Here is a 14141-nt window from a genome sequence, read left to right as displayed (position 1 = left end):
AAATGTTCGAACCGTTTTAAATTCGAATTTGTTATTGCATATTGGTTCGATTATAGAAGGATTGTAAACTTTCCAGAAAATTGATCAAATTGAAAATAGTTCGTTTGATTCTCGGCAATTCTCATCATTCTCAGCGGTAGGTGTTATATAACAATTACTATGGTTGTTGAAATACTGAATATAAATGGGGTTTGCTTGCAAAATTTTCGCGGGCGAAGTCGCGGGCAACAGCTAGTAATAAATACACCTACACACAAAAATTTATGCTGCATCACTATTTCCTAATTCAAGGTTTCTCAGTGTTACGTTTAATTTCCTTCCAGGATGTTTATGGAGAAGACGACCTGCACTTTGATGATTGTAGTTATTCTATTTGGCACAATTTTATATAGCAAGAGAATACTTCTCTTCATAATGATAATTCTTCGTCTTTAGATTAATTATTTTGTGCACTTTTCTCATTCGATAGCTTAGTTATTTAAATTATTACAGAGTATAAACTTTTGTACTAGAATCAGAAATTATATCACTACTAATTTGTAATTGTAATTACTTATGTTAGTTGTTCACTCGTCTAAACTATTTTAGTCTAATTAATTGTAGGATATAACAATAAAAAATTTAGTAAAAATTTCTCGTGTGGCCTGTTATTCTGACTACAAAGACACCTTTCTTTCAATTAATATTTAGTAAGTCAAACGATGGCCATTAATAATCGGGCTATTATTATGCTATAATTAATAATTATAAACAAGTAATTCGGTAATAGAGGTAGACGTTAGGCGCCATCTCTTATCTAAATTAATAATTATTAATTTAGATAAGAGATTGCGTCCTTGAATTCCCAGGTTTTTATTACTGTAATTTCTGTCCTCGATCCCCCATTCCGATTGGTCGCTTTTCCTCCAGAGTACGTGTCCGGTAAGATCCTCACAGATTGCCAGATAGGTTTTACAAACTGTAGAACAGAATTCGTCGAAGTGTTGCCAAAATTATTATTGAAGTCGCCCAAAAAAGTAGGATAGAGCCTTACAAACATCTCAGTTTGTTACTCGTAGCCTATTCACGCAATCCCAAAATCTAGACATGTTTTATGAAATAAGAGAAAAGAGATAGTAGTCCATATGTCAGGTGATACCCGAAAATGTGTTAATGTAAAAGCCAGATGTATATTACTAGATTAGAGTTGTTCTTAACCTATTGGTCCATTGGTCTATTATTTATATGTTCGTTTAGATCGAAGTGCCTCCACACTATAAGTATGGAAGCACTTCAATCAAAACGAACGATTTAATATATGGGTATCACAATTCGGACAGAATTGTGATAATGCGCCAAGTACCCACTATGCTTCCGCACTAGTTTACCGAAGGGTCGACATCGCTTCTGCAATGACTACGTCATGATAGAAGACACCCGCACAGCAACTAGGGCTGCTTTTGTTTAATGCCAAAATTGGTTTTGTGAGGTCACGCCAGCAGTCGCGTGTGCAGGCGATTGGATTCGGGAAGAGAGACGGCGCGTTGGAAGTGAACCACTTCGATGCCAGATTAGTAACTACTAATCGTTTAATTTCAAAGAAAAAGAGTACATTTCACAAATTTCGTAAGACATTAAATTAATTGACGTATATAACGTCGCAAGACAGTGAGTTTACACTAAAATGCGGGTTATTGTAAATACCTGTGATTTGAAGAGATTCACTTGCAGATCATAGAAGGAGATGGTTCGGACTGTCCTTTAGGAAGATTTCACAGAGGGGAGTCGACACGATAGGATAGTTCGGGATGTGGCGACGTCTTACATGGTTATTTCCTCGTTGCAAAAGTAGATTTAATCGAAGTCGTGATGGAAGGTATATTTGATGATAATTTCCCGTTGGGATTAACAATATTCCCTACTCGGAGTCGATGTTATTCCGTATTTGGAGGCACAGAGTTAACTATATAGGTTGAGGTGTAGGCAGAGACTCCCAGGACAGGATAACGACTGTAACCATCGGAGGAATGGGCAACGATTTGTTGAATCGTGGAGGAACAGGCGGCGACTAACGTTAGTTGTCAAAATAAGTAAACAGAACGCAATAATTACAAATGATTAATAATTGTAAACGAACGACCTCCAGTAGAGATGGATCTTTGACAAGTCGCTCATATGCAAATAATTAGAACATAGAAATTTTGAAAAGGAGGAAAGGTTAATGACTAGGGGCATAACGTTGGGTCGTTAAATTTCAAAAACGTCACAGACTAGACAACAATGGTGGAAAATACGAACGCAAGTTTCAAAGTTCCATCAACATTTTGCATCCAGAGTAACGGATGGTGTCAAGTAGATTCTTCGAAGCGGATCTTTCTGGTGACTCGAACAGGAATCGTCTTTCGCTTAGAGACAAACGAGAGACCAATCGGGGAGCGAGAAAAAAGGGACGTGGAGCCAATCAGAAGAAAACGAAACAAAGAACGAGATTCATATAATCCCCGATCTTCAAAGAACGGATTGACTTTCCGAAAACTGCACCTGCACACGGTTAGTCAACGCTCAAAAGCAGTTTTCCGTCTATTGTGCCCAACTGGTAATCTGTGATTACAGACTCAGACCGCCGACATCGACTGACGAATTTCCACACCTGCCGTTGCCCCGGGGCCTTCCTTCGAGCAACATTAGAAACACCATCAACAATTCGAACTTCCAATTGTATAAAGAACATTTTTGTGTCATAGTGTAAGTTATTTTATGTTTGAAATAAACGAGTTTTTATGAGATTCTTGTCATCCGTGTCTCCTCCGCCACACCTACACGCGAACGACCCTAGATCATCCTGACGCGGGATAAACGATTCCCCCTGGAAGTCGGCGAACTTACACTAGTTATGTGACCATTTAAGAATTTTAATCAACTTGTCATTAAACCATTTCGTCACTGATTTTACTTCGTAGCCACAAAGCAAACTTTCGTCGTAAAAACGTATATTTCAATTATTGGGTTTTAAAATTACTCAAAGTAATTCTTTGTATTTATCATCACTCACTTTCCAGTTAAGACAAAAACTTTACTTGGTCCTTGTGAAGTGATACATACTCACAATAACACTAAACTGAATGCATGAACATAATACACTGAACTGAAAGATGAGAGCTAAGTGTAGTTTTTAAAAACCCAAGCTTTTATAATTATTTTAGTGTTTTAAACGCGAAAGCTGAACTATTATATATTTTCGGTAAACTAAATGTGTATTATCTTAATGGAAAAAGGTACGTTTTTTGTTAAGCAATTCATGTTTAAACGTTAAAAAGTTAAAAAGTAAAACTATAATAGTAGTTGGCCAAGTGTTTGCAATGTCAACGGGCATACTGTATGGAGTTTTACTGGGTATTCTCCAAATGTCTTCAACACCCAATTAGGAGCTATCTTTCCTCTGAAGTCCTCATTCAAGGCACATTTTTGGCACATACCAATGTCTAGCTTTTATTGTGGGCACCGCACGTGGCTGATAATGATAAACGGGCCGATAATATGTATGTCAAGAAAATACAACTGGTTTGTAATTGATAAATCGATAAAATTAGCCTAATTTAATTAGAAATATTCACCTGTTACCCAGGATAACTACTGACTACCTAATACTGGGTGTATATCAGATTTTACTATAATGCTATATGCAAGTAATAAAGAGTGCTCGTTGTAAATAAGTAGAATTCAAATAAAACTTATGCTTAATCTTTTATAAATATGAAACACTATTAACTCACAGCGAACAAATTCGTGTAAAATGGATGAATTTAATGTTTCTGCTTACTTTATAATGATCCATATAAACTATTTATTCGTATAGAAATCTAACTTTCTATATATTTTCTTGATTAAACAAATAAATAAGCTACAAAATGCATCAAAAATTTAGATTCGAAACATTTATTTTAATGAAAAAAATATCTATTACATGTAACAAATTGGTTCGTAAGATTAGAAAGTAGCAACAGTTGTTTCACAAATTTACAAACGTAATAATAATGTAGATAACTTTAGGTATTTTGTTTAGTATTTTTGTTGAACACTTGCTATTGTTAAGCAACAATTTCTGACACCAGAAATAAAGATTCCTGAAAAATATTTGGGTATATCAATAGAATATATTGCCAAATATCTAAATAGATCAAAATCATCCGTTTCAAAATGCTTGAAATAAACAGAGGAAGACAATCACAAACATCACAAACTCACAACGAAAAAATTTAATAAAAACATATCAAGAAGAACTACCTGGCATAGATTACAAGATTAACGATTTCATTACAAAGTAGTAAAGATTAAACTTCATTTAACAAATACATAAAGGCAAAGGAGCACGTTACTTACAGCGTTAATGATTTAAAACATGTGATTAAAAATAATGAAACTATATTTTTCTCTTAATGGATGGATGCAATTTTTTGTCAATGTTATTTTTTAGTAGTGTCTTGCCCCTGTACATCATACTTTACCTCTTAGCAATGAGTCGTGCCGGTCATCTAATTAGAGCCAATCAGGGGAAAATTTTTGAATTGAAATAACGTAACTTCCGGTGCAAACTGGAAGTTTGTATATAGTTAATCAGGTCCTCTTTCTCTTACAATTTCCCACGTCTGGTATCAACTTTCATCTATCTGACTCTATTCTCGAGATTAAGAAAGGACAGAGACAGACTGACAGTGAGTATTTATAGATTATATTTATAGATTTAGTTCATATAAAAGATTAATTAATGTGGTAGTACACCAATTATACTCATAATGTAAAAATATTTAGCACAATTTTTAAATGAAAATATTTAGTATTTTCATTTAAAAATAAAAATATAACTTCACTTCCAATTAAATTTGGAATAAAATTTTCCATCGTTCATATCAATATTAACTTATTTTTATATCTATCTACTAGTAGCGCGTTATAGTTTCATGAGGCACAGGCAAATTTGAATTAGCGGGCCTCATGTGCAGTATTGACTTCAGACATTCTTCTTTGGGGAAATGTTATAAGGAAAATATTTTCTTCTAAGATTGGTTTGAGGCCCAGGCAATTGCCTTTTTTTTTTTTTTTTTTTGCTCAAAGGATAATGCACCACTGGCCACTGCTATCCAATTAAAAGTATTTTTGCTGTTGCTTAAAATTTATTTAGAATGTAAATGTACTTAAACAAAGTGCATGTTCATAGCGGTTTTAATGATTTAAAAAGAAATTTTAGCAAAACCAAATTTCTCATATTCACAATGGTTAGCTAATTTTTGTTTTAGTTCAATGGCATATTCAGCAAATTGCTTGATGTCTTGAAATGCATTCTACATCTGAAATAAGAAAATATTAATAAATAAGACATGCAAAAAAAAAACGATATGAACAAATTCGGTATAATTACCGTGAATGCCAGAAAGCAGAGCAGACAGCCGCATATAGTACAAATAAATGTGCTTAGTATGGCAAATTCTAGTGTCGAGTAATTTACAAATTCATTTATTTCTACGAACAAAAATACGTAATAACAAGTGCTCGTTCATCAAAGAATAATGTAATACATTACTCCAAAAACTAAATTGAATTTTATATTAATCTGAAAATCCAAAGTTGTTCATGATGCAACATTAATGCATTTGTTTTTCTTAGTAAATGCGTGTCGTTTTTCTTTATTGCAGAAAGTTCAGTAGAGAGTTGCTCGAATTCTTTATGTGAGATAAACAATAACAATGCTCCTAGAAGTAAGGTAAATCCGATTCCTCCTACGATAACACAAATTTCAATGCAAGCTTGGATGCTGCATAAAAGAGTTTCCCCAATAAATTTCTGTTTTCTTTCTAAACCGTGATACAAAAATAGAAAGAAGAAAATTTGACATGCGATAATGCATACCAATATAATTAAATAAGCGACTAGTGTTACATTTCTGATTAAGCTATTCTCTTCGTAAATCTCTTCGTGTAAAAGTATGGATTTCTTAATTTCTTTTTCAAATCGAATTTTGTGTTTTTGATTAATGTAAATGTAATATAATATAATAATTTCCTACAGTCTACAGATAAGTCATTTATATAATGGATTGTTATAATAGAAAATTAATCGATTAAATTAATTTTTCATTATAAAAATCCATTATATAAAGTACTTATATCTAGGGAAATTAGAATCTCTTAGTCATAATTTCATTAATGATTCTCTAATACAGAAGAATCATGGACTCGAATTTACAAGAAGTTTGTCTGAGCTGTTTCCTTAGTCCTTGTTGGCGAACGGCACTTGTCTTTGGTTTCAATCCATATGAAATTTGCAAATGTCAGAGCAGAATATTCACAAATACAAATTTAATTAATATATTTATTCAGGTAATAGAATTATTTTTATGGGAATTCACGATTCTTGTAATCTGGCAAACGATCCCGTGGTTGAAGAAACACGCAATTTGCAAGGGATGGTATTATGATACATTCATAATTGATCGGACATTGTTTAAAATAACAATTGCCGTTATATATCTATTTTATTCAATTATATTTACATTCATCAAAAACACAAAATTCGATTTGAGAAAGAAATTAAGAAATCCATACTTTTACACGAAGATGATTTACGAAGAGAATAGCTTAATCAGAAATGTTACACTAGTCGTTTATTTAATTATATTGGTATGCATTGTTGTATGCCAAATTTTCTTCTTCCTATTTTTGTATCGCGGTTCAGAAATAAAACAAAAATTTATTGGTGAAACTCTTTTATGCAGCATCCAAGCTTGTGTCGAAATTTGTCTTCTCTCAGGAGGAATCGGATTTACCTTACTTCTAGGAGCATTGTTATTGTTAATCTCTCATAAAGAATTCGAGCAACTCTCTACTGAACTTTCTGCAATAAAGAGAAACGACACGCGTTTACTAAGAAAAACAAATGCATTAACGTTGCATCATGAACAACTTTGGATTTTCGTAAATCAGTTTAACATGAAATACAATTTCATGTTTGGAGTAAGTTATTTCACAATTCTTTGGGGAACTTGTATTTCTTATTATTTACTTCTACTTGTAGAAATAAATGAATTTGTAAATTACTTGATAATAGTATTTACCACAATAAGCACATTTACTTGCATTTTAGCGGGCTGTCTGCTATGCTCTATGGCATTCTCGGTAATTATACCGAATTTATTCATATCTTTTCCTTCGCTGTCTTATTTATTAATATTTTCTTATTTCAGATGCAGAATACATTTCAAGACATCAGGCAATTTGCTGGATGTGCCATTGGACTAAAACAAAAGTTAAAGGTATAAAATTTTCTTAATTAACCTTTAAATGTTTTTTTCGCATTTGCCTTCATCTATTCTGCGGTCACCTTAAGACACTCTTTTAATCATTTTTGTGGTGAATTCATTGAGACCCACGGGGTGGCCGGGTGGTAAAAAACGAGCATGATATATCCAAACAAGCCTCTATTAAATTTTCGAATCAAGCCAGACGTGTTTTTTCCTAAAGACCAACCAACCCTGACAACACACGTTAGGTCTAGATAAAATGATGCGATAACGCCCACAGAGCTGGGAATCAAAATGGAAAAAATTCATTTCATTTCAATTCTCATCTTTGCAGATTCTTAATTTTATGAAAAGATTCGGGAAGGACAGTCTATGTGTTTCGATAGGAGGATTCTTGATCATTGATAAGAAGATCCCTTTCAGTGTTTGTTTATTTGTTATGTTGCATAAATACAATTTGTTGTTTAATTGTTAAAGCATCTGATGATTGACTAAATTTTTCATTTCAGATGGCACATACATTATATTCCATTTTTTCCGGTCTCTTAAAACTGAAAAATGCTTCAAATAAAATCCAAAAATGCTACCAGATTTACGAAGTGAATTCCACAGAATTCATTTAAAACATTTTTTACAAAATATTTCAACAAAATGGCAAAGAATTTAGTAAGAGAACAACGAAAAAATATGAATCGATTAGGGACTATCGCAACGTGTCGTCCCCTTCATAACAGAGTGACACCATGACACTAGACGAAAGACTAGCATTCAACAAAAAATCAGAAGCTGTTCAGAAGAGAAATGTTTACGTTATGAAAGAGATGGAAGAGAATCATGAGTAGCGATCAACGATAAAATAACATGCAAAATACCGTTTGCAGTAGTGGGAAGGGAGAAGCAGCACGGGATCAGCAGGAACATGAATCGTTGGAGCTTCGTAAACATCGAACATTAAAAACATTGTGAATGTTCGGACTTCAGAGACATGAAGACTCATATGATCGAACTTATAAGATCATATTTTTATGAAAGATTTCAGCACGACACTCTTAACATCAGAAAACGAAAGTGTAGATGAAAAAAGTATTTTGGATCAGAATATCAGCGAAAGACCAAATTATTTTAGTAGGAAGACATTAACACGACGATTAACGAGATCACGACGTGGAAGGGATTCTGTTTTGCAAGTATTATCAAAGAAAATAGTATCGCTACAGAACCAGAACAATGAATGTTTAATTAATTAAATAATATGTCCATATTTAGAGATATAAACGCGAAGAAAACCCGTAAAACTCCTCGTGGCCAGTCCATTGGAATGCGCGATGCCATGTCCAACTACCAGTGAATATTGTTAGTTGGTCGTGGTTTCGCGCCTTTCAACGGACCAGTGCCAAGAAGTTTTACAACTTGACTTGGCAACTGGTGGGCCTCAAAGATGAAACAATGACCAAAAATGTAAAACTGGTGTATTAGTTACTAAAAATATGTATATAAAATTAGCGTTAGAATGTCAGAATTGTCCATTGTAGATAATATTTAGTCTCGAATTTGTGTTAAAAAATAATCGTTTCGAGTTTAAAGAAAAGAATGGAATGCTGTGGGGTAGGTAGTTGTATCGGCCCCAACTTGGCAGAAATAACAATAGTTATAATAGATAATATAATAAAACAGATAAGAGAAGTTATTTTTCATGTCAGATATATAGATGATTGTTTTATGTTAATTCGGAGGAAATGAGTGTTGAAAATTTAACAAATAAATAAATAATTTACATACAAAATGTGTGTTTGAAATAGAAGGAGAAAAGAATAGATTAGATTATTTACATTTAACAATAAACGGAGATAGTAAATACAGTATCAATAAATTCATAACAAATGTCAAATACAAAAAAAATCCAGCTATGCGTTGCGCAACTTTCATGGCAAAATAATTTAAAATAGAGTACATTTATTCAAGCTACCCCATTGTGATAGCTTGAATAAATAAATAGACTAGAGAATTGAAATTCAGAAAATGATTATTATTAAACTGTTATCCGAAAGATTTTTTAATTATCCTTTAGTTTTACGATAAGAATAGTTTATGCAGTACAATTATACTAAAATTTTTGCCATCTCCAACATGACGAAAGTTCTCTTACAAGTATATCACTCTACAGTAAAGAGGTGCTCCAATGTGATTAAACGTAATGGAATAGATTTGCCACTTTAGAAAGACTTCGGTATACAATTAATTCCAAGAAGTTTTTATCTGTGAAAAAACATTTGCATTCGTTTTAAGTGTTATAATGCGAAAATAATCATCTTAATATGAAGTAAAGCCAACCTTCCAGTTTAGTCTCATCTGCATCTAGGGTAATATTCTTATTGCGTTTTAATAAGCAATACGAATGAAAAGTTAGTGTATATCCCTCATACAGGCTACAAAATTTAACTTATAGTTTTACGATAAGAATAATCTATGAAAAAAAGCTTAAAAGTCATCGGTGTGATTCGGGACTTTCGTGTTTTCAGCGTTTCACAAAACACGTTCCTGCTGAGCCAGAGGATATCTGGTTCGAGAGTACTTTACGAAGAACTTCGAGAGGTTTCTTCTGCTTTTTCTGCTTAAACAAACATGTTGGCAATCATGCACGAGGAAAAAAGAGCTATTTTTTTTTATGGAAAAACTTCAAAGCTGATGCGAACAGTGGTAAATCATCTTCACTTTTCTTCCGCTTTATTTTCTCATGATATTGCCATAGGAGGAACATAAAAACATACAATTCGTAAGCAACTTATCTTTGATCTTGGACGACTGGTTACAGAAAATTTTGAAAGGACGCTTATTTGATGCAATTTCAAGTATTGTAATGAACAGATTGAAAGTTAACAATTTCTTTTTAAATATTTATTTATTAATAAATAAGAGTGAAAAGGTCAACATTATAGATTTTCGCGCTAACTAATGTCTTAATATTGCAGAAAAAAATTTAACAGAACGACAAAATATAGTTTACACATAACTATAAAAACTAGACTTTCACTATTTTTGAAGTATTGTTTGATACAGTATTATGTTTAAGTAAACCTTCTTTAGCAAGAACAATTCTTACAGATTATTATATTAATAAGAATTTATACAGTATATATCAGATTATTTATAACAATAAACCTGTATAAAATTTTTATTTGCTAGCTGCCAGGAAATTCATTTCTAAACTAGAAAACTTCTTTAGCTTAATGGCTGTGTTCCAATTAAAAAAAAAAATTGTTTTTATAAAACAAAGTAAAAAGTTTTTCTTCTCATATATAAAACAATAGTGATTAATTATTCTCATATAAATTCGTTTCGTTTCCTTAAAGAATACAATACGATGGAGCAATATATTCTTCCAATTTTTCTTCACAAAAATATTTTCAGTTCGTAATAGTAGGTTCACTTATTCCGTAATTCCAAGCAACAATTCTAAATAAATTGATAATAAAAAGTAGATGATTACATATTCATCTATTTTCAAAAATAAATATGCATTAAAATGTTAATGGAAACATTCTATCATGATAAATTAATTTCCATAGCTTATCGCATTTGTGCACAAAATTAGTTGTTACTGGATTCAGATAGTAGAATGATTCTTCAATTGCAATTAATTAAAAAAAATATAGAGCTAGATTTCTTTTTAAAATGAGATTTGTATATGGGTTATTTAATTGTGATGTCTGCATCCAGTCATAAAATTCGTACATATAAGGGATTTTATGACTGGGTGGGAAGTGTAAGTATAGTGATTCTCAAAAATGTTCCTATTTGAAAAAATTATTTTATCAAAATCATTATGCATGAATATTTTGATCAACGATCACACAACAATAGTATATTATGTAATTAGTTTATAATATAGGCGATTTTGGCTTGAATGGAAGTTTGGCACGCGAGCGGAGCGAGTGGTCCAATCTCCATGAATGCTATAATCGCTAATTATAAACGAATTGTCATACGATATTTTGTGGTTAGACTACACCTATAACACTACCTATGAAACTCAAAATTATGTATAAACAGTGTTTGTGGCACCCGGCCATAAAAATTTTGTGGTACGGGACACTATTTAAACACGATTTTGAGTTCCATAAGTATACTGTAGTGTTTTAGGTGTAGTCAACCATAAAAAAATTTCGTCTAAACGTGATATAAAATTAAAGTTTCTTTGATAAGTAAGGGAAATCCATTTTTATTTATTTTATATCCATTTTGCTTTCATTGTTTTTTTTCTATACCCAGGCTGTCAAGAGAGAGAGGGAAGCTGGAAGTTTTCCTATAAACAGAAAACTTAAGAGCCCTTAGTGGTACGTACAGTACTTTTATAAATTAATGTTATTTTTCATAACAGAAATAAATTATAAAGAAATATTCTACGTATTTCATTTATTAAAAAATAAAAAAACAGAAAAGCATCCGCTATACCCCAGTAACAAACGAATATTTCGAAGCCCTATATATGGCACTCGAAGATGGGTTGGCGATCCTACATTTATTTTGTGATTAACTCAATTCTATCTTTGGCCCAACTATTTACATGTAGTAAATGAAACCGAAGAAAAAATAATTTTGAATTTTGTTCGTACGAAATTAAAAATTACGTTACGAACAATTTACATAAGAATTTTATGATTAGTAATCCTTCCATAAAGCGGCCGGATGGCCGAGCGGTCAAGGTGGCAGCCTACCGCTTCGACTGAAATAATTAAATCCTAAATATGCGGCCGGATGGCCGAGCGGTCAAGGTGGCAGCCTACCGCTCTAGGGGTCGAAAAATCCCCAGGAATTTTTCGGGGGGATGGTCCGTTCGGATATGTCGGGCCCCGTCCCTCACCATCCGGCAGCCGCACTGTGGGCCTGGCCGAACCCATAATGGACTTGCAAAAAGAGACCCTCTTAGTGCCCACAGGGCGGAGAGTTAAAAAAAATCTTCCATGATGTATTGTTTCTTTTAATGCATCCTATTCATGTTGTATTATCTTATTATTACTTTAATATATTTTTTGATCTTTAATTGTATTTTAATTTACTTGTATATGTGTAAGCTGACTTTTAGCATTAATCCTTGTTCTGATGTCAGCATGTTTTGCTTATTTATGAAAGATTTATTTGTGGATAGTGATAAAGCGTTATATTGTGTAAAATCTACTTAAATAAATAAATAAATTAGTTAAAATATATTTTGTCTGAAAAATTGATATTCTAAAATTTAAATACCTTTGTTTCCTTAATTTATTAATATAAAGTTAAAACATCAATTAGGACTTATTTATTATTAGAACTTATTATACTGGATAACTGGTTCTGCAAATTAAGTAAACAAAGTCAGAAAAACAGTCTTTATTTATCACCTTTGTTTATTTAATTTGTACAACCAGTTATCCAGTATAATAAGTCCTAATTGACGTTTTAAGTTTAAATTAATTGATATTCTTCTTTTTATTAATTAGTTTAACCTCTGAATACCGGACACCATCGAGACCGAGAAGTTTATCCTCTATTTAGAGGTAAATATAATAGATGTTCTATTTGAAGAGTCTGGAGATCGTAAAAAACGTTAAGTAGAGGTGTCCGCTATTCTGGAGTGTCCGTTAATGCAGGTTTCACTGTACTTACTTTATGCAATGGACGAATGTATCTAGGAGCTCTGGAGCAACGACGTTCTTCTTTATCGTAGAATGTAAATGCATCTAGAAAAGACCAGCAGACGCCAGAAACGATTAATATTGAAAATATATTAGCTAACGTTTCATTGCACTCTTCTTGCTCAAATCCGAAGTAGACGAGATCCGTTGCCACGATGGCAAACGTAATATAAAATAAAAGTATCAAACAGTCAAATAACCGCGATTTCATCCTTCTGTTATAGCGAAGAAATAATTGAACGTGTATACAAACATTCAACACTTGCCACAATGTTAAATTGACGCTAATGCTATACATTTAAAAAAAAAAATTGATTAAATATACTGTACCTTAAAAAATTCTTACAGCAGACGATAATTGAATGATGCGCCACACCAAAATTAACTTGATATTAACGTTGTTAAATTATCGGCGTTATTTGAAGTTCATAAATTTTAATAAAAACATTCAATTAATATACATAGAATTTTATGTTTACAGAATTAATATTTAAATAAAATTTCAATGTAATTTTAAACTAATTTTACATTTTTTTATTTGAGTTGGCAACACGTTACAGAAGTGCGGTGGATATGTTTTTTAACACGTGCTTTAGAGGTGATCTATCACTTATTGGATACATTTAAAATCAACACTTATCTTTCTAAACTATTCGATTTCTGATAATTATTGTTGTTTATTATACGTTGAGGTGTGTAACGTTAGGATTCGATGTACTTTTTAATGATATGATCTTAGAAAGTTGGCGTTCTTTTTTTTCGTTCATGTATACAATCATTTGACTCAGCACCTACGAGAATTTTACAGATCACTGGAAACGTATTTGTCATACACTAGTGATGTAACGAATATTCGGTTACTATTCAGCCTGTTTTTCACTATTCGGCCGAATACCGAATACCTAAAAACAGGAATAATAAATAACAAAAACACAGTAAATTAATAATTTTGGTATTTAGATTTAATGTTATCGAGTTAGTGTTGTTTGTTTATATTTATTTATAACTTGTAACATGCACAAAATAAAAAAGAAAATAATATTAGTCACATGTATTCACAATTTATAATTACAAAGATCAGCACACGTACACGTCTATCGTTGGAGAATCCTCGCACATCTGAGGGTCTGACCCTGCCTATCCTTTTTAAGCGCTCGTCTTTGCTCTTCCCTTTCTCTTTCCTCTATCGCTCTAAT

General features: G+C 32.2%; 1 protein-coding gene across 3 annotated transcripts; it reads right to left on the bottom strand.

The window, feature by feature from the left end:
• Nucleotides 1–3998: 3998 nt before the first annotated feature.
• Nucleotides 3999–13314, bottom strand: LOC111633293. Of its 3 annotated transcripts, XR_002758035.1 has the most exons (3): nucleotides 13276–13314; nucleotides 12917–12990; nucleotides 10202–10726 (listed from the first exon to the last, which is right to left on the bottom strand). XR_002758035.1 is itself a non-coding variant. In XM_023377829.1 (2 exons), exons 1-2 carry the CDS (start codon nucleotides 13241–13243, stop codon nucleotides 4068–4070), a joined length of 363 nt encoding a protein of 120 aa, XP_023233597.1. In that variant the 5' UTR covers nucleotides 13244–13303; the 3' UTR covers nucleotides 3999–4067. The 3 variants fall into 3 exon arrangements, 1 of the variants encoding a protein (XP_023233597.1); XM_023377829.1 differs by lacking the exon at nucleotides 10202–10726 and adding an exon at nucleotides 3999–4103 and having other exon boundaries at nucleotides 12917–13303; XR_002758034.1 differs by having other exon boundaries at nucleotides 12917–13303.
• Nucleotides 13315–14141: the final 827 nt, after the last annotated feature.

This window comes from Centruroides sculpturatus, unplaced genomic scaffold, assembly GCF_000671375.1.
Source record: "Centruroides sculpturatus isolate CEXI.00-Female unplaced genomic scaffold, Cexi_2.0 scaffold721, whole genome shotgun sequence".
Taxonomy (NCBI): domain Eukaryota; kingdom Metazoa; phylum Arthropoda; class Arachnida; order Scorpiones; family Buthidae; genus Centruroides; species Centruroides sculpturatus.
The sequence above is the reverse complement of the archived record's forward strand: the minus strand, read 5'-3'. Positions and strand labels throughout refer to the sequence as shown.